General features: G+C 40.2%; 1 protein-coding gene across 1 annotated transcript in view; it reads left to right on the plus strand.

The window, feature by feature from the left end:
- Positions 1 to 22,105, plus strand: part of LOC124795353 (tetratricopeptide repeat protein 37) — a 169,672-nt gene that overhangs the window by 98,031 nt on the left and 49,536 nt on the right. The window contains exons 12-13 of the mRNA XM_047259345.1: positions 3,603 to 3,797; positions 21,840 to 22,054. Of these exons, the coding sequence (XP_047115301.1) occupies positions 3,603 to 3,797; positions 21,840 to 22,054 (410 nt within the window). The remainder of the gene's footprint in view (positions 1 to 3,602; positions 3,798 to 21,839; positions 22,055 to 22,105) is intronic.

Raw genomic sequence — 22,105 nt, forward strand, 5'->3', positions numbered from 1 at the left:
GCATGGCGTTAGGTTGGGCGAACGTGGAGGCCATGCAAAGCATGCCCTGTTATTGGGCCCCTTGCAACCTATACAGTGCTTGGGTACAGTGAAATTCAACCAATCACGTACTGTGCTATGCCAGTGAGGTGGTGCACCATCTTGCTGGAAAATGAAGTTCTCTGGCTCATCTTCTTCCAACTGAGGGAAGAGCCATTGCTCTAGTGTATGAAGGTAAGAAGTGCCAGTTACAGTAGGTGTACCAAAAAAGAAAGACCCATAAACCTTTCGCCGGGATTTTGGCACAAAAAATAGTCACTTTAGGGGAATCTCATTGCATTTGTACCACCTCGTGAGGATTTTGTGAGCCACGGATGCACGCATTTGTGAGTGTTAATATGTCCACTAAGGTGAAAGGTTGATTCATCACTGAAGACAACATGATCCAGAAAATCTTCATCATGAAACAACATTTTGTTTGTGAAGTTGGCATGGAATCCATGGTCTATCAGCTTTAGAGCCTGTAATAACTGTAAATGGTAAGGACATAGTTGTATGCGTTTTCTTAAAACTTTCCAAACAGTCAACATGGGAACTTGTAATTCACGACAAGCCTTCTGGACTGATTTCTTTGGGCTACGAGTGAACGACTCACTCTCTAACTCAACAGTCTCTTCACTAACTCTTGGTCGTCCTGTACTGTTGTCTTTATGAAGGCAGCCGGTATCTTCAAATTGATGGTACCATCTACAAATGTTATTATCACTTGGAGGATCACAAACGAATTTCAGCTGGAACGAAAGTTGCACAGTAACTACAGATTCGGTCTTTGCAAACTGCAAAACACGAAACGCTTTCTGTTCACAAGTCACCATCTTTGCTACTATTGCTGTCCTGCAGATTGCAGTGGAAACATGCGCGCTGCGCATGGGCACTGGTGCCAAACACATCTGTTTGAGTTGCTCCTTCATGTGACATATCATTTATAAGTGTAAGTTTAATTTGATAAATATTATAATGCGTTAAAACCCCAATATTCATTTATGAACACCCTGTATACTCTTGCTGTGGCAAGTGGCTGGTGTGAATCCTTTGCAATGTTCAAATATTCACTCACATTTCTTGGTGATTTAAACACAGGGCCAATATTGTGTCGTCTTAGTATTATGCTGGTGTGATCTGTGACCTTTTTTTTTTTAAATGTAGGCAAACCTACCCTTAGTGGATTCTCTTTCACTAGAACTCCAGATCTTTTAGGATTGTGTGCCATATTTATCTCTGTCAGAGTAGCCATTTCTTCTGAAAGTAGTTCTTAAATGATTGGGCTCTCCCTCAGAGTAAAGTGATTCACAAATTCTTTTATCCCTGTCCACCAGTTTTTTGATCACTCTTCTTTTAGTAAGCAGAAGAGCTCTGTCTTAGGTCCACTGTTTTTTTCTCACACGTGTAAATGACCTTCTGTGTAATAAACAACTAGTAGAATTATTTGTTTTTGCAGATGACACCAATATTGTAACCATTCCAAACAAACATACAGCAACAGAACAAATGGTAAATAATGTTGTTAAAAGTACTGTTGAAGTGTTTTCCAGAAATTATTCTCCCTCTCAATTTCAAAAAGCGCAACATACACTAAAACCTTGTTTTTATATTTCCACATTTTACATGTGCCCTCATTTTACATTGATTTTTGTCAGTCCCAGCAGAAGTCATATTCTCTCAGTACAATGCTTTCTCACCATTAATGATTCCGTGTTACAACATTTTAAGTTTTCTTTGATGTTATCATGACCTGTAACATTGATTTTCATATAGATTTCTGCAAGACGTGCATCATATTCCTGCTCAAATTCAACCTTGGAACAAAGCAGAAAACACAGATCAGATACAAAGTTTACACAATGAGCAAGATTTTTGTCGTTGGTGTGTTGGGTCGTGGCTGCCTGTATAATAGGTTCATAGTGCTTGGAAGAGACGGAAAATATCATAAGTCACTGCCTTAATGATCATGATCTGACAATAGTGACTCAAGTAGCAACCTTCTTTGTACTCATTATGTTGTATTACAACAGCTTTAATTTAATTTCAGTCATTATTCAAATAAGCGCTGCTTTTGAAGATGGCCGTCTCTATAATGGGCTTTCACAAACCATTGTTACTTCCATGTGAAATATACTAATCCATTCTAGGCATGCAGTCTTCAGGCATAAAAATCCCTCCTGAAGATGCTCCTTAACATGACAACAATTTCCGCCCTCATTCTCACCGAGGATGTCCCTGAATTGAGTGACCTCGTCTGCAACAAGCTATAATCCTCATGCCTATTGTTGTGTGTTTACGAAGACTGCCAACTTTTGCTATTTTAACCAATATTGTGTTAAAAGTTTTATAATGATTATCAATTAAAAGTTTCTTGAATGTTATTGTAATGTGGTTTCATGAAAGACTTTCGCTTCAGTGTTTCATTTTTTTTTTTAAACAGGCAAAATTAAATTGCTTTAGTGTCATAGTTTGAACAGTATAAAGAAAGTGGCAGTAATTTTTCCATTTTTCTGTGCTTTATTTCCTATGCTTCCCTGTATTTTATATTTTCATACGTTTTACACTTTTTGGGGTCAGTCTGTTGAAAAGTGTAAACAGGGGGTTTTACTGTATTCAGTTCCACACTATCCCAGTGGTAAATATAACACATGGTGAAGAAATGACAACTTCGGTGCAAGCTTCAAATATTTTATATGTCCATGCGCGCGCGCGCGCGCACACACACACACACACACACACACACACACACACACACACACACACACACACACACACGTGCGCGCGCGCGCACATGTTTGAACTCTTAAACAGCTGAGATCAGCTACATTAGCACTACACCAATTGTTTCAAATATTGAGGAGAGAGAAATCAGTAAGTTTACATATTTTGAATATTTACATTCAACAATGTCGTATAGAAAAATTTTCTGGGATAACTCATCTTTAAGAAAATATGTCTTCATAGTTCAAAAACGTGCTGTAGCAATAATGTGTGGTGCTCTCTCGTAATCATCTAGTAGACATCTGTTTTGATCACTGCTTCACAGTATATTTTTGTGATGTTTGTTGTAAATAACCTATAACAGTTCCAAAGGAACAATGATTTATTACAATGCAAGAAGAAACAAATGACATTCATTATTTCATATTAAGATTGTGTTTAATACAAAAAGAGGCTCACAATGCTTCCACGAAAAGTATTGTTCAGTTATCAGATTATATTAAAGTCTGACAAACAGCAAACTGAAAAATTTTCTCTTGAACAATTACTTCTATTATATAGAAGAATGTCAATTTATGTAGTATGGTAAGAGTGGTAGATTGGAATTAATAATTCACATCTATATTTTATTTATTTTTTAAGTTAACTATCGGCATGGTCGCTATATTTACATATGATTAATTGTACAACTGATCCATGGAATATAAAAAAAGAATTATTTGTTGCCTTAAGTGAATTTTCTGTTCTGTACTCTTTCTCTCTCTGTTATTAGAATGAAAGATTTGAAGACAGTACTAATCACTTCACATTTACATCCACTAACATTATTTCTGTATTCTTTATCATGATTCTGTTCTCAGAGCTGTAGAAGAAAGAAGAAATTTGGCTTGTCTTTGGAAGCTGTTGGGAGATGTATTCAATCTAATACAAGGCTTTCCAGAAGAGCTTGCTACACTTCGGGTTCAGTCATGGCTTGCTCAGACAGAACCAACTGTTAATCTTGAGGAAGGAGTGAAATATTTAAGCAAAGAAGAAGTGTTACAGCTCGGAGCTCGGTAATTACTTTGAATTCTTAAGAATCTTTTGTTTGAACTTTTTGATGATGAAACATATTTTGTTGTCTGACACAGATAACCATACTTCATTAAACATAATTGATGATCTATCGTGATTACGTATTCTGCTTGAATTTTCTTGTCTGAAAAAGAATGCTGAAATTTTACATTGTTAGCTGATCATTAAAATAAAGCCTTTGCATATTCAACAGTTTTACCCGCAGTGTAATGTTTCAAAACCTCCTGATTGAGACGGTGTATCAGACTGGGACTCCGTCCCAGACCCTAGCTTTCTGGATTGCACTTGCTTAAAGCTTCAATCCCTCAGGTGATTTTTTAACAGATCTGAAAAGATTTATTCTGCAAACAATTCCAATTTTGTACCATCCTTTATCTTCAGTGAGCTCAGCCGGTAATATATGCAGCTTAACTCCTGGAGTTTGCGAAGCAGCAGATAGCCAAGGGCAGATTAAAGCAGTAAGGAAACAGGCACATACCAAATGTGTGGCTAATGTAAATGTGTGGCTGCTTTTTGTGTTGGCATTTTTAGTGTCTGATAATATGTTAATAACAATTACCCTGTTTGCAGATACTGTTAACTAGTTTACACATTCATCTTGTTGGTCATCAATATTCTGCTGTCTGCCACAGCTCTTTTAAAAGCTAATGATGAATTATTTTTAAAGTTCCCCTTAGTTCTGTTAAATGGCACTGTATTTGTTAATTATTCTTTTATGACAACTGTAATTGTCATCTAAATGTGCTACTTTAATGAACTCTATCTGCAAAACAGGTTGGAAAAAAATAGTAAGTATGCTACCACATTTTCATTTCCATCACTGAAAAGCTTTGTGGATTGAGTCTATCATCTATGTAGGTGACTGGATGATGATGTTTTGGTCATCAGCCCACAGACTGGTTTGATGCAGCTCTCCACGCTGCTATATCCTGTGCAAAATTCTTAAATTCCGAGTAACTACTGCAACCTACATCCTTCTGAATCTGCTTAGTGTATTCATCCCTTGGTCGCCCTCTACAATTTTTACCCTCCACACTTTCCTCCAGTACTAAATTGGTGATCCCTTGATGCCTCAGAATGTGTCCTACCAACCAATCCCTTCTTCTAATCAAGTTGTGCCAGAAATTCTTCTTCTCCCCAATTCTGTTCCGTACTTTCTCATTAGTTACATGATCGACCCATCTAATCTTCAGCATTCTTCTGTAGCACCACATTTCGAAAGCTTCTATTCTCTTCTTGTCTAAACTATTTATCGTCCATGTTTGACTTCCTAATACCTAAATCTATACTCACTGTTAACAAATTTCTCTTCTTCAGAAACGCTTTCCTTGCTGTAGCCAGTCTACATTTTATATCCTCTCTACTTCGACCATGATCAGTTATTTTGCACCCCAAGTAGCAAACCTCATTTACTACTTTAAGTGTCTCATTTCATAATCTAATTCCCTCAGCATCACCTGATTTAATTCAACTACATTACATTATCCTCATTTTGCTTTTGTTGATGTTCATCTTATATCCTCCTTTCAAGACACCATCCATTCCATTCAACTGCTCTTCCAAGCCTCTGTCTCTGACAGAATTACAATGTCATCGGCAAACCTCAAAGTTTTTATTTCTTCACTGTGGATTTTAATTTCTACTCCAAATTTTTCTTTAGTTTCCTTTACTGCTTGCTCAATATACAGGTTGAATAACGTCGGGGATAGGCTGCAACCCTGTGTCACCCCCTTCCCAACCACTGCTTCCCTTTCATGCCCCTCGACTCATAACTGCCATCTGATTTCTGTACAAATTATAAATATACTTTTGTTCCCTGTATTTGACCCCTGCCACCTTCAGAATTTGAAAGAAAGTATTCAAGTCAACATTTTCAAAAGCTTTCTCAAAGTCTACAAATGCTAGAAATGTAAGTTTGCGTTTCCTTAATCTGTCTTCTAAGATAAGTTGTACAGTCAGTATTGCCTCACGTGTTCCAACATTTCTACGGAATCCAAACTGATCTTCTGCAAGGTCAGCTTCTACCAGTTTTTCTGTTTGTCTGTAAAGAATTCGTGTTAGTATTTTGCAGCTGTGAGTAATTAAACTGATAGTTTGGTAATTTTCACACCTGTCAACACCTGCTTTCATAGAGATGGGAATTATTATAATCTTCTTGAGGTCTGAGGATATTTCACCTGTCTCATACATCTTGCTGCTGGATTTTTGTCATGGCTGGCTCTTGCAAGGCTGTCAGTAGTTCTAAAGGAATGTTGTCTGCTCCTGGGGCCTTGTTTTGACTTGGGTTTTTCAGTGCTCTGTCAAATTCTTCACGCAGTATCATGTCTCCCATTTCACTTTCATCTATGTCCTCTACCATTTCCATAATATTGCCCTCAAGTACATGGCCCTTGTATAGACCCTCTACTACTCCTTCCACCTTTCTACTTTTCCTTCTTTGCTTATAAATGGTTTTTCATCTGAGCTCTTGATATTCACACAGGTGGTTCCCTTTTGTCCAAAGGTCTCTTTAATTTTCCTGTAGGCAGCATCTATTTTAGCCTTAATGATATGTGCCTCTACATCCTTACATTTGTCCTCTAGCCATCCCTGCTTAGCCATTTTGCACTTTCTGTTGATCTTATTTTTGAGATGTTTGTATTCCTTTTTGCCTGCTTCATTTACTGCATTTTTATATTTTCTCCTTCCATCAATTAAATTCAGTATCTCTTCTGTTACCCACAGGATTTCTACTAGCCCTCATCTTTCTACCTACTTGATCCTCTGCTGCCTTCACTATTTCATCTGTCAAAGCTAGGCATTCTTCTTCTGTTGTATTTCTTTTCCTCGTTCTTGTCAATCGTTCCCTAATGCTCTCTCTGAAACTCCCTATAACATCCGGTTCTTTCAGTTTATCCAGGTCCCATCTCCTTAAATTGCCACCTTTTTGCAGTTTCTTCAGTTTTAATCTACAGTTTACAACCAATAAATATGGGTCAGAGCCCACATTTGCCCTTGGATATATCTTAAAATTTAAAACCTGGTTCCTAAATTTCTGTGTTACCATTACATAATCTATCTGAAACCTTGCAGTGTCTCCAGGCCTCTTCCACATATACAACCTTCTTTCATGATTCTTAAACCAAGTGTTAGCTATGATCCAGTTAAGCTCTGCGCAGAATTCTACCAGGCAGCTTCCTCTTTCATTCCTTACCTCCATTCTATACTCACCTTTTATTTTTCTTTCTCTTCCTTTTCCTACTATCGAATTCCAGTGTCCCATGACTACTAAATTTTCATCTGCCTTCACTACCTGAATAATTTCTTTTCATCGCATCATACATTTCTTCAATCTCTTCATCATCTGAGGAGCTATTTGGCATACAAATTTGCACTACTGTGGTAGGCATGAGCTTCGTGTCTATCTTGGCTACAATAATGCGTTCACTATGCTGTTCATAGTAGCTTACCCAAGCTCCTATTTTTTTTAAATGTATTGTTAAACCTACTCCTGCATTATCTCTATTTGATTTTGTATTTATAACCCTGTAGTCACCTGACCACAAGTCTTGTTCCTCCTGCCACCGAACTTCACTAATTCCCACTATATCTAACTTGAACCTATCCATTTCCCTTTTTAAATTTTCTAACCTACCTGCCCGATTAAGGGATCTGCCATTCCGCACTCCGATCCACAGAATGCCAGTTTTCTTTCTCCTGATATTGATGTCCTCCTGAGTAATCTGTGCCTGGAGATCTGAATGGGGGACTTTTTTTACCTCCAGAATATTTTATCCAAGAGGACACCATCATCATTTAGCCATAAAGTAGAGCTGCATGCCCTCGGGGAAAAATTGCAGCTGTAGTTTCCCCTTGCTTTCAGCCGTTTGCAGTACCAGCACAGCTAGACCATTTTGGTTAATGTTACAAGGCCAGATCAGTCAATCATCCAGACTGTTGCCCCTGCAGCTACTGAAAAGGCTGCTGCCCCTCTTCAGGAACCACACATTTGTCTGGCCTCTCAACAGATACCCCTCTGTTGTGGTTTCACCTATGGTACAGCTATCTGTATCACTGTGGCACACAAACCTCCCAACCAATGGCAAGGTCCGTGGTTCATGAATGGGAAGGGGGGGAGGGGGGTGGTAACTGGATACTGTACTGTTATTATTGGGAGGAGGGTGGTAAATGCTCACTACATTCATAGCATTTCCTAAGCCACATGCATTGTTCCTCCCATTTACCATTAAACATCAAAAGAGGAATTCTTTTCTGTACCTCAAGCTCACAACAGAAGAATAAAAATACTCGACAAAGTGTCTGCCAGCACTAAAAAAGCAATGGAAAAGTCATTTTACCATATACACTCCTGGAAATTGAAATAAGAACACCGTGAATTCATTGTCCCAGGAAGGGAAAACTTTATTGACACATTCCTGGGGTCAGATACATCACATGATCACACTGACAGAACCACAGGCACATAGACACAGGCAACAGAGCATGCACAATGTCGGCACTAGTACAGTGTATATCCACCTTTCGCAGCAATGCAGGCTGCTATTCTCCCATGGAGACGATCGTAGAGATGCTGGATGTAGTCCTGTGGAACGGCTTGCCATGCCATTTCCACCTGGCGCCTCAGTTGGACCAGCGTTCGTGCTGGACGTGCAGACCGCGCGAGACGACGCTTCATCCAGTCCCAAACATGCTCAATGGGGGACAGATCCGGAGATCTTGCTGGCCAGGGTAGTTGACTTACACCTTCTAGAGCATGTTGGGTGGCACGGGATACATGCGGACGTGCATTGTCCTGTTGGAACAGCAAGTTCCCTTGCCGGTCTAGGAATGGTAGAACGATGGGTTCGATGACGGTTTGGATTTACCGTGCACTATTCAGTGTCCCCTCGACGATCACCAGTGGTGTACGGCCAGTGTAGGAGATCGCTCCCCACACCATGATGCCGGGTGTTGGCCCTGTGTCTCGGTTGTATGCAGTCCTGATTGTGGCGCTCACCTGCACGGCGCCAAACACGCATACGACCATCATTGGCACCAAGGCAGAAGCGACTCTCATCGCTGAAGACGACACGTCTCCATTCGTCCCTCCATTCACGCCTGTCGCGACACCACTGGAGGCGGGCTGCACGATGTTGGGGTGTGAGCGGAAGACGGCCTAACGGTGTGCGGGACCGTAGCCCAGCTTCATGGAGACGGTTGCGAATGGTCCTCGCCGATACCCCAGGAGCAACAGTATCCCTAATTTGCTGGGAAGTGGCGGTGCGGTCCCCTACGGCACTGTGTAGGATCCTACGGTCTTGGCGTGCATCCGTGCGTCGCTGCGGTCCGGTCCCAGGTCGACGGGCACGTGCACCTTCCGCCGACCACTGGCGACAACATCGATGTACTGTGGAGACCTCACGCCCCACGTGTTGAGCAATTCGGCGGTATGTCCACCTGGCCTCCCGCAAGCCCACTATACGCCGTCGCTCAAAGTCCGTCAACTGCACATACGGTTCACGTCCACGCTGTCGCGGCATGCTACCAGTGTTAAAGACTGCGATGGAGCTCCGTATGCCATGGCAAACTGGCTGACACTGACGGCGGCGGTGCACAAATGCTGCGCAGCTAGCGCCATTCGACGGCCAACACCGCGGTTCCTGGTGTGTCCGCTGTGCCATGCGTGTGATCATTGCTTGTACAGCCCTCTCGCAGTGTCCAGAGCAAGTATGATGGGTCTGACACACCGGTGTCAATGTGTTCTTTTTTCCATTCCCAGGAGTGTATTATTTTGCTGTGTTGTGGTGATTAGTATATTGCACACTTCGAAAGTGCAGCAGGCAACCCCTTAAGTTTGTCTTTGCAAGCCACCATTAGATTAGATTACATTCAGTTTTCGTTCCTTAGACCCAAAAATGAGATGACTTTCGAGGGTGTGGAATAACTTGGGACCCCAAGCTGAGAGGAGTGCCAGAGTTGCTCAAACCGTAAGTTTTCTATACAGTACATATCACTGTATTACAATTAGTACCGACCACTTGGGGTGCCATGGATGTCCAAGTGCAAGATTTGGATACCGTGTGTATCACAATTAGTAGTGGAAATTGACATGTGGTTGTGTGTGAGGGAAAAGAGGGGAGCGGATGACAAATGATAAGATGCTTATGTGCAGAAATGTTCTCAAACAAGCCCTGCGTCTCCCTTTCAAGACATATCACTGAACATAGAGAGAATTCACAATAATGACTCCTAAATGTCTCAGAATGGGGCACAATCTTTTGCCTGAAAATTACCTCCTTTAGAGAGGTGCCCATCTCTCTTCAGTCTGTTTTACACTCAGTTTCTGTCACTCTTCATGCATCCCCAATGATCACCATTTGTTTTGTATCTCACGAATTGTTTCACTGCTTGATCTGCCACCATATTGGCTTGAGTTTCAACATTCTCAGATACCAAAGTGAATTCTAGTTTCTTACTCCAGTCTTAAAGGAAGAGGAATATTGTGCCCTGGGCACATTTTCCTGCTGGGTGTAACTGTCACTGGACAGACTGAAGTGTACCCAGAAATTTCGAGTTCTTGAGAAGTTTCAATGCACAATGAAAATAATGTGAAACTCTATAACGAAGAAAATGAATTCCAGTGTGGATGAAGTCATAAGATTATCTCTGAGAAAAGAAAATTGTAGTCAACTAATTTGTCAGAAAAGGGCTCCATAAGTAGACAATTTTAAAAAATAATAATTCATGAATGAATTATTGACCGATAAGGGGATAATTCGTCTGTGAATACAAATAATTATTTGTTGTTAATTAGTTGTCACTTAGCTAATAAATAATATACACTACAACTGCACTATTATTATTATTATTATTATTATTATTATTATTATTATTATTATTCTTTCCTTTCTCAGACGTTATGTCTGGTTAAAAATGGAAAGTGACGCGGACCTTGATCAAGTGTTACTTCCTTTTAACTGTACAGTATATGTTACATTGCATTTAGGACCTTTCGTGTAATTGAACATGTATCAGTAATTACAGATTTCTGTAGTTGTATATATACGTTTGGATGTAGCTGTATTGTGTTGATGTACTGGTGGATATTGTGTGGTATAACTCCTGTAGTTGATAGTATAATTGGTATAATGCCAACTTTATCCTGATGCCACATGTCCTTGACTTCCTCAGCCAGTTGGATGTATTTTTCAATTTTTTCTCCTGTTATCTTCTGTATATTTGTTGTATTGAGTATGTATATTTTGATTAGTTGTGTTAATTTCTTCTTTTTATTGGTGAGTATGATGTCAGGTTTGTTATGTGGTGTTGTTTTCTCTGTTATAATGGTTCTGTTCCAGTATAATTTGTATTCATCATTCTCCAGTACATTTTGTGGTGCAATTTATTAGTTTATGTTGTAAGGCAAGCTGTTGATGTATTATTTTTGCTACATTGTCATGTCTTCTGGGGTATTCTGTATTTGCTAGTATTGTACATCCGCTTGTGATGTGATCTACTGTTTTTATTTGTTGTTTGCAAAGTCTGCATTTATCTGTTGTGGTATTGGGATCTTTAATAATATGCTTGCTGTAATATCTGGTGTTTATTGTTTGATCCTGTATTGCAATCATGAATCCTTCCGTCTCACTGTACGAGGTGCATTCAAGTTCTAAGGCCTCCGATTTTTTTTTCTAATTAACTACTCACCCGAAAACGATGAAACTGGCGTTACTTTTCGACGCAATCGCCCAGCAGACGCACACATTTTTCACAACACTGACGCCATGATTCCATGGCAGCGGCGAAGGCTTCTTTAGGAGTCTGTTTTGACCACTGGAAAATCGCTGAGGCAACAGCAGCACGGCTGGTGAATGTGCAGCCATGGAGAGTTTTCTTTCATTGTTGGAAAAAGCCAAAAGTCACTAGGAGCCAGGTCAGGTGAGTAGGGAGCATGAGAAATCACTTCAAAGTTGTTATCACGAAGAAACTGTTGCGTAACGTTAGCTCGATGTGCGGGTGCGTTGTCTTGGTGAAACAGCACACGCGCAGCCCTTCCCGGATGTTTTTGTTGCAGTGCAGGAAGGAATTCGTTCTTCAAAACATTTTCATAGGATGCACCTGTTACCGTAGTGCCCTTTGGAACGCAATGGGTAAAGATTACGCCCTCGCTGTCCCAGAACATGGACACCATCATTTTTTCAGCACTGGCGGTTACCCGAAATTTTTTTGGTGGCGGTGAATCTGTGTGCTTCCATTGAGCTGACTGACGCTTTGTTTCTGGATTGAAAGATGGCATCCACGTCTCATCCATTGTCACAACCGACAAAAAGAAAGTCCCATTCATGCTGTCGTTGCGCTTCAACATTGCTTAGCAACATGCCACACGGGCAGCCATGTGGTCGTCCGTTAGCATTCGTGGCACCCACCTGCATGACACTTTTCGCATTTTCAGGTCGTCATGCAGGGTTGTGTGCACAGAACCCGCAGAAATGCCAACTCTGGAGGCGATCTGTTCAACAGTCATTCGGCGATCCCCAAAACAATTCTCTCCACTTTGTCGATCATGTCGTCAGACCGGCTTGTGCGAGCCCGAGGTTGTTTCGGTTTGTTGTCACTTGATGTTCTGCCTTCATTAAACTGTCGCACCCACGAACGCACTTTCAACACATCCATAACTCCATCACCACATGTCTCCTTCAACTGTCGATGAATTTCAATTGGTTTCACACCACGCAAATTCAGAAAACGAATGATTGCACGCTGTTCAAGTAAGGAAAACGTCACCATTTTGAGTATTTAAAACAGTTCTCATTCTCGCCGCTGGCGGTAAAATTCCATCTGCCGTACGGTGCTGCCATCTCTGGGACGCATTGACAATGAATGCGGCCTCATTTTAAAACAATGCGCATGTTTCTATCTCTTTCCAGTCCGGAGAAAAAAAATCGGAGGCCTTAGAACTTGAATGCACCTCGTATATATTGCCTTTTCTTAGCCATGTGTTGGATGCGTCTTGATCGATGTGTGGCTGTGTTAGATGATACGGGTGCTTGCCATGTAGTGTTTTCTTTTTCCAATTTACTTTTTTCTATCTGTTGATGTTATGTGATCTAAAGGGTTGTAGAAGTGGTTATGAAATTGCAATGGTGTAGCCGATGTATTTATAGGAGTGATTGCTTTGTGTATTTTGCTAGTTCCTGCTCGTTCTATAAAGAATTTTCTTAAATTGTGTACCTGTCCATAATGTAGGTTTTTTTATGTCGATAAATTCCCTTCTTCCTTCCTTTCTGCTTAATGTGAATCTTTCTGTTGCTGAATGTATGTGATGTATTCCATATTTCTAGCATTGTGATCGTGTAAGTGTATTGAGTGCTTCTAGGCCTGTGTTACTCCATTTCACTACTCCAAATGAGTAGGTCAGTATTGGTATAGCATAAGTACACTCCTGGAAATGGAAAAAAGAACACATTGACACCGGTGTGTCAGACCCACCATACTTGCTCCGGACACTGCGAGAGGGCTGTACAAGCAATGATCACACGCACGGCACAGCGGACACACCAGGAACCGCGGTGTTGGCCGTCGAATGGCGCTAGCTGCGCAGCATTTGTGCACCACCGCCGTCAGTGTCGGCCAGTTTGCCATGGCATACGGAGCTCCATCGCAGTCTTTAACACTGGTAGCATGCCGCGACAGCGTGGGCGTGAACCGTATGTGCAGTTGACGGACTTCGAGCGAGGGCGTATAGTGGACATGCGGGAGGCCGGGTGGACGTACCGCCGAATTGCTCAACACGTGGGGCGTGAGGTCACCACAGTACATCGATGTTGTCGCCAGTGGTCGGCGGAAGGTGCACGTGCCCGTCGACCTGGGACCGGACCGCAGCGACGCACGGATGCACGCCAAGACCGTAGGATCCTGCGCAGTGCCGTAGGGGACCGCACTGCCACTTCCCAGCAAATTAGGGACACTGTTGCTCCTGAGGTATCGGCGAAGATCATTCGCAACCGTCTCCATGAAGCTGGGCTACGGTCCCGCACACCGTTAGGCCGTCTTCCCCTCACGCCCCAACATCGTGCAGCCCGCCACCAGTGGTGTCGCGACAGGCGTGAATGGAGGGACGAATGGAGACGTGTCGTCTTCAGCGATGAGAGTCGCTTCTGCCTTGGTGCCAATGATGGTCGTATGCGTGTTTGGTGCCGTGTAGGTGAGCGCCACAATCAGGACTGCATACGACCGAGGCACACAGGGCCAACACCCGGCATCATGGTGTGGGGAGCGATCTCCTACACTGGCCATACACCACTGGTGATCGTCGAGGGGACACTGAATAGTGCACGGTACATCCAAACCGTCATCGAACCCATCATTCTACCATTCCTAGACCGGCAAGGGAACTTGCTGTTCCAACAGGACAATGCACGTCCGCATGTATCCCGTGCCACCCAGCGTGCTCTAGAAGGTGTAAGTCAACTACCCTGGCCAGCAAGATCTCCGGATCTGTCCCCCATTGAGCATGTTTGGGACTGGATGAAGCGTCGTCTCACGCGGTCTGCACGTCCAGCACGAACGCTGGTCCAACTGAGGCGCCAGGTGGAAATGGCATGGCAAGCCGTTCCACAGGACTACATCCAGCATCTCTACGATCGTCTCCATGGGAGAATAGCAGCCTGCATTGCTGCGAAAGGTGGATATACACTGTACTGGTGCCGACATTGTGCATGCTCTGTTGCCTGTGTCTATGTGCCTGTGGTTCTGTCAGTGTGATCATGTGATGTATCTGACCCCAGGAATGTGTCAATAAAGTTTCCCCTTCCTGGGACAATGAATTCACGGTGTTCTTATTTCAATTTCCAGGAGTGTATTTATAGCTTTTGTCTTGTTTCTTGCTGTCAATTCTGTTTTCAGTATTTTTGTTAGTCTTTGTCTATATTTTTCTTTTAGTTCCTCTTTAATATTTGTATTATCTGTTCCTATTTTTTGTCTGTATCTTAGATATTTATAGGCATTTGTTTTTTCCATCACTTCTATGCAGTCACTGTGGTTATCCAATAAGTAATCTTCTTTTTTAGTGTGTTTTCCCTTGACTATGCTATTTTTCTTGCATATGTCTGTTCCAAAAGGCATATTTATATCATCGCTAAATACTTCTGTTATCTTTAGTAATTGGTTGAGTCATTGATTTGTTGCTGCCAGTAGTTTTAGATCATCCATGTATAGCAAATGTGTGATCTTGTGTTGGTATGTTCCAGTAATATTGTATCCATAATTTGTATTATTTAGCATGTTGGATAGTGGGTTCAGAGCAAGGCAGAACCAGAAAGGACTTAATGAGTCTCCTTGGTATATTCCACACTTAATCTGTATTGGCTGTGATGTGATATTATTTTAATTTGTTTGAATATTAAGTGTGGTTTTCCAATTTTTCATTACTATGTTTAGGAACTGTATCAATTTAGGATCTACTTTGTATCAAAAGCTTTTTGGTAATCAATGTATGCGTAGTGTAGCGACCTTTGTTTAGTTTTAGCTTGATATGTCACCTTGGCATCTATTATCAGTTGCTCTTTACATCCTCGTGCTCCTTTGCAGCAGCCTTTTTGTTCTTCATTTATAATTTTGTTCTGTGTTGTATGTGTCATTAATTTCTGTGTAATGACTGAAGTTAATATTTTGTATATTGTTGGTAGGCATGTTATGGGGCAATATTTTGCTGGGTCTGCTTGATCTTTAGGTTTCAGATAAGTTATTCCATGTGTAAGTGTATCAGGGACTGTGTATGGGTCTGCAATGTAACTGTTAAGTAATTTAGTTAGATGTGAATGTGTTGAGGTGAACTTCTTTAGCCAGAAATTTGCTATTTTATCTTTTCCACGGGCTTTCCAATTGTGCGTAGAATTAATTGCTCGGGTGACTTCATGTTGCGTAATTATCACTTCAGGCATTTGTGGTACCATCTTGTATGTGTCTGTTTCAGCTTGTATCCACCGTGCATGCCTGTTATGTTGTACCAGGTTTGCCGTATGTTGCTCCAGAAGTGTTCCATGTCTGTTATGTTTGGTGGAGTGTCTATTTTAATGTGTGTGTTATCTATTGTCTGGTAAAATTTCTTTTGGTTTGTGTTGAATGTTTGGTTTTGTTTCCTTCTATTTTCACTTTTTTTGTATCTTCTAAGTCATTTGGCCAATGCTTGTAATTTTTGCTTCTTTTCATCTAATTGCTCTATCGCTTCTTGTTGTGAGATTTTACCTAACCTTTTACGTTGTTTTTTTTCCTGACATTTCATTTCTTATAAATTGTGTTAGCTGTCCGATGTCTTTTCTCAGTTTTTCTATTCTGATCTGCAGCCTGTGTTGCCATGCTGGTTTTGTGGGTTTCTTCTGTGTGTTTGTTGGTTCTGATCTCTGCCTAGTGTGTATATTTAGTGTAGTGAGTGCTCCTATATAAACCAGTAGTTGTAACTCTTCCATAGTTGTGTTTTCATTTATTTTGTTGTGTATGATTGTGTTGATAGTTTTTATTGTTGTTTCGACTTGTGGGTTATTTGGCGGTCTATGGAAGAATGGTCTAATGTCTGTATTTGTGTCTTTGTATTCTATATATGTCAGCTGAAATTTTTCTTCTATATCTAACATGTGTGTCACTTCGTGTTCTATTTGTGCTTGTTCTGGTGGCTGTCTTAAGATTTCGTTTTCCTCTGATTGTTTAATTGATGCATGTTGTTCTTTGTTTGTTTGCTCTGGGATGTTTGAGTCCATTACTGCATTTTCTTCTTCTTCTGATTGCACATTATGTTGTTCCAGCATTTGTTGTACTTGTTGTTTGATGTTTTCTAATTCTGACTGGGGTATCCTGTTATTTTTGACTATTACACGGATCTGATCAGCTAGTCGTTGTTCTGTTAAAAATTTTAATTCTGGGTATCTGGTAATAAATGTTATGTATACTTGTGATCTGTATCCAGTTGTGTTGGTTCCTAGGTTTGTTGCTTGGTAATAACAGAACATGAGGTGTCGATTAATTTCATCTGACCATCTCATCCTCTGTATTTGTTTTCCTTCTAGGGTGGTTGCAGGAAGCATATCCTGCAAAACACCTCTATTTGGATTTGAATCATTTTCCAGTTGGCTAGCAGTGTCGTTACCATTGTGGGCGGGCATAGGGTTCAAGCGTCGTCCCCGACCATGACGGCACTTGTCCGAGGCTTCTTTAGTTCTGTCCTGAACCAACTAATCACACTAAAAGGGGGGTTAGCCCTATTGGTGGTTTGTTCTTTTCGTCGCCTTTTACGACTGGCAGAACATACCGGAGGCCTATTCTTTTCCCGGGCCTCCACGGGAATGTTATTGTATATATTATTATTATTATTATTATTATTATTATTATTACTATTACTACTATTATTACTATTACTATTTCTCAGTGAGCACTGTGACACACGCAATCAGTGTTTGTTGAGGAGGCTCAATGAGCTTTCTGATTTATAAAAATTTAATTAATGGTGTATAAGTGCTAGACTACCAGATTTCAGTCCCCCAGTAGATCAACAGATCCCTGCACATGGCAGTGCTTCCTCTCCTACTTACCTACCTCTCTCCCTCTGCCAACATGTAGAAGTATTGCAGGTAACTAGGCAAAGATAAAAATGTAGCCAGTAGAGACTAATTTGCAATACCAAGACCGCTAAAGCTAACAGGTGCAGATCCACTTTATACGACGACACAGTTATCTCATGTTTGTAGTTCTACAAAATGAGTGAACAAGAGTAAGGCATCTGTGGGTGGTAACAGTCAACACCAAGATGCTTCAAATTTAACATCTCCAAAAAATGGTGATAAGCGGTTTAGATGAAAATTATTCACTGTCATCATTGATCTTCTCTTTGGTAAGTTTTTCAGACTTGAAACTTGAAGTTTCACTCCAACTACCTCAGTTGTCATGTAGAAGATAGTGTACATGAGTAGTAATGTGGTATGTTTCGTGTTAACAACATTAAAAGACCCAACATATAGAGATGGTGGCAACATCTATACATGTCAGAAGATTTTTAGATTTTTAAATTTTTAAATTTTTAAATGTGCTAAAACACAATTACACACTTGATAATGGCCCTACATTTGAAATTACAATACTGCAATCAAATAACTTTTACAGTCAAAGACAACTATGGTGTCATTCACAAAATTGAAACTGAAAATCTGAATAAGATGTGTGTTGTGGCTACTTATTAGAATTGATCGCCTAATATTGTTCACCACCAAGCGGGGTGGCGCAGTGGTTAGACACTGGACTTGCATTCGGGAGGACGACGGTTCAATCCCGCATCCGGCCATCCTGATTTAGGTTTTCTGTGATTCCCCTAAATCGCTCCAGGCAAATGCCAGGATGGTGCCTCTGAAAGGGCACGGCCGACTTCCTTCCCAATCCTTCCCTAATCCGATTAGACCGATGACTACGCTGTCTGGTCTCCGTCCCCAAAACCAACCAACCAACCAATATTGTTCAGATTAATGGAAATGCTTATTCTCCATGAAACTTTTTAACCATTTACAATGGAAACAAAGAGAACAAGCCATTTAATATCAAACTTACACTAATTAGATGAAACAAGACTGGAGGAAAGTTAAAAACTGCCATAGTCATAAATAATGATGAATCATCCATGTTTCATAAGATAAATTTGACATTTATCTTGTTAAGGTTTTGATCCATTCGATGGTCCTACTGAATGCTGTGAAGACCCATTTTTTACTGAAATGCTACACATTTCAGATTACAGTTTAAATGTAATTAGCCAAAGGACACTTACCAGAGAAATAGGCACTACTGCATGTCAAATGCATATATATATATAATTGCTGACATAATTGTGAAGCTGCAAAGAAGTTTTTTTTTGCAGTCAAGGCCCACTGAATTGATGATGATCTCTACTGACAATCCAAAATATTAGTATTCTCAAGAGTTCATATCTACAATCACGTAGCCACAATGCTAGATGAAATTCACAGAGAATTCAGTGTAGACTCAAAAATAGTCATTGCAACTGTAAATGATAATGGACACAATTTTGTAAAAGTCCTTAAAGAGTTTAGCATGTCTATCAGTAGATCAGTGGAGTCAGAGGAAAGCAAAGCTATGACTGCTGAAAGTGAAGTTAATTGACAGCCTTGGTGAAGATGGTTGTCTAGAAGAAAATAATATCCAGTCACCAAGACACTTTCAAGGTACTGCACTGCTCAGACTAAACTTCCGTGCTTCAAGTGATACTAACCATGTTCTTAAAAACCTGATGAAAATTTATGATACTTATCACTATCAGAAGTGCATCACAAAACAGTATGAAATACAATGGTTTGTGGAATGCTGCTGGATGTCTAATAATAATAGGAAGTGTTTTAGGACAAACTCTCAGTAGGCTTGATGTTGCAAGATGGAACAGTGTGTATGGTGCAATGAAATAAATTTATTCAATGCAAGATAAATTGATGTCATTACATGTAACCTTGACTTTGGAAAATTTAGTGAGAGACACTGTATTAGAGTTGATAAGAGTTTATAACATGTTCAGGCCATGGATATTCTTCAAGGTGAAAAAATGTGTATTATGGACTTTTAGATCCATGCTATGTGGCTCCATGTAAAAGGGTGCAAAAACTGGAGAGTGACAAGAATCCACAGTGAAGTTGTCTGCCATGAACTATTGCAGAATTGATAACCTCTCCATTGTTTTGCAGGAGGAGATAATTATTTGGTCTGATGTTGTTATTCTGAAATTAAGACAATACTACACTGTCCGGCACATGTGGAACATATTTTTTTGTATAGCATAATAGCAAATGTTCCAAAGTCAAATAAAATGGCTCAAAAATTGTTTAAAAAAAATTTTCTGAGAACTAATGTAAAAGCAACCAAAAGTACCTCAGTGCTATGAATGACAAAGAATTGAATGAATACATATCTGTGGATTTGAAAATTATCTTTTATTTGTGTACTCCTTTATTGCTAAATAATGAATAAATATTTGTATTCACATAAATGAACGATCACTTGAACAAATAATTTTGTGTTATTCATGAATGACTAATAATAAATTTTTTCTGTATATTATTCAAATATGCATTGTCCAATTTTGTATGAAATTTGCAGAACTTCTTTTTCATGATTGAGCAACTTAAAAATTATATTGGTCTCATTGATCAATCAAGTGGGCTTGTTGCTCAATATACCTGGGAGAGCTTCGTATTTGCTGCAGAGTGATCCATTGTAAACTGCTTTGCTAGCGCCTGTAATGGCTCTGTAGCTCCTGAGTGACTAATGAATATTGACTGTATTGGTGTACAAGCAATTATGTGGAATGTAGGAGACTCTGCAGCTGACTTGGTATTAACAACAATATGGAAAAGATATTCACTGCTCGCAGCATTGAGGAGGCTTTGAGGCACAGTAAAAAAGAGTGCCAGAAATATTCAAACTTTCTTGAGAACTAAAAATCTCACACACATTCAAGGGAGCACTACTCGCATACACACAGAGCTAACTGCTGTATCCAGGCAGTAACGGCCAGTGAGTCGCAGTTGGGCCTTAGTGCCCAAGATTGTGTGTGTGTGTGTGTGTGTGTGTGTGTGTGTGTGTGTGTGTGTGTGTCATAATGGAGAGTCACTAGTTTGCAATGGCTCACTAATTTCTGCTCACTTTCTTGGGGTGAAGCTTATTGTATTACTCTTAACTCTCGATGACCTGCTTAAAAATTTCCGAGTAGAAAGATCATAGGAAGACTATGTCTATCTTAAGATGCTACAGCCAAAATGATGTTACCAAATAAACACATTTTAAAATTATGGTAGACATGTTTCCGCTATGTGGTTGAGGTATTCAAAATATTTATTGCCTTCATGACTGTGACCTTATGGCAGTTAGGTGGGTCTGAAACCAGATATGAGAATAAAAAACTTAACAAGCTTGAGTCACAACTGTGACAAATTAAAAATTCATTGCTCACATCTGAATGTAAAACAGTTTTCTCTGTGGAAAATGTAATGCATGTTCTTCTAGTTCTTTCTTCCAGACTTTAAACATCAATTCCTTTGGGGTTCAAGGAATAACAGTTCTTTAACTTGTCACTGGAGCCTTCCCTTTTTGTGCACTGTTGTCAAAGAGGATGTGCTTAATGTAGTTCCAGGTAGAACAGCATTCTATCAGATGAATTTATCTGAAACTGTGTTCCTAAATTGATAATTGTTGGATCACTCTGCAAGAAAGGGTTGTAGTAAAAGCTGCAAGCTGTCACAGATCGACAGCTACAAAGTAAGCTCAGAATGTAGTACTTTCTTGTAGTGTCATTAATACATACTTCCAACAGGATCAGATTATTAAGGGACTTCCTGAATTTACCTGGGAGATAATAAAGAGTTTCTGTGACTCTTTTCAGTGGCATGTTCAATGTTTGATCAAGGACTTGTCGTCTCAAGCTGCTGATTGCAACACTGTTCCTATCTCCACAGTACTGCATAGATATCAGCTTCACTCAGTATCAAAATTCTTGGCAGCATATTGTTAGCAGCTTGGTACATCCATGTTCACTCTTGGTACTTCAATTTTCACTCTTTTGACAAAGCTTGACACCTCTGCTCTCATGATTGGCAGTGGTACACATTTGCAATTCAGTCTTTGAAATGAATACCAAAGCCCCATTCCACACTAAGCTTACAAGGTGATATCTGTGAGAAAAATGATCATTACTGGGGAATTACATCAGAAATTCAAACACACACACACACACACACACACACACACACACACACACACACACACACTCTGGATTAAGGTATCACTGACACAGAAATCAAGATGTGAGACTTTTTCAAGCCCATGCCTTGCACTCGTTGATAAACTGTATTAGCCTGTATTAGCTTCTGTAATGATCATTCTGTTATTTTTTTATGTTATAGGGGTTTTAATTATGTTTAGACAAGATATGATGCACTGCATAAGTATTGTGTTTGTGTTTTAGTATGCAGCAAGTCTTATCATTGATATCTTTAATTCAGGTGTTACTGCAGAGCATTGACTCTCTCACCACATAGTGATCTCATATGGCATGATCTAGCTGTGAATTACCAATACCAAGCAGAAAATACTGCTATGCGAAATCTCAAAAATCAGCTGCGAAACTGGGCTCTCAAAGCTGCAAAGAAATGTGTTACACTGAGTCCCAGAAATTGCCAGCACTGGAATTTACTTGGAGTTGTTGCAGCATCTCCTGGTATGTGGATAGTAAATGTTTTTACATTATTGGTAGTGTGTTGCATCAAAT

This window comes from Schistocerca piceifrons, chromosome 4, assembly GCF_021461385.2.
Source record: "Schistocerca piceifrons isolate TAMUIC-IGC-003096 chromosome 4, iqSchPice1.1, whole genome shotgun sequence".
NCBI classification, from domain to species: domain Eukaryota; kingdom Metazoa; phylum Arthropoda; class Insecta; order Orthoptera; family Acrididae; genus Schistocerca; species Schistocerca piceifrons.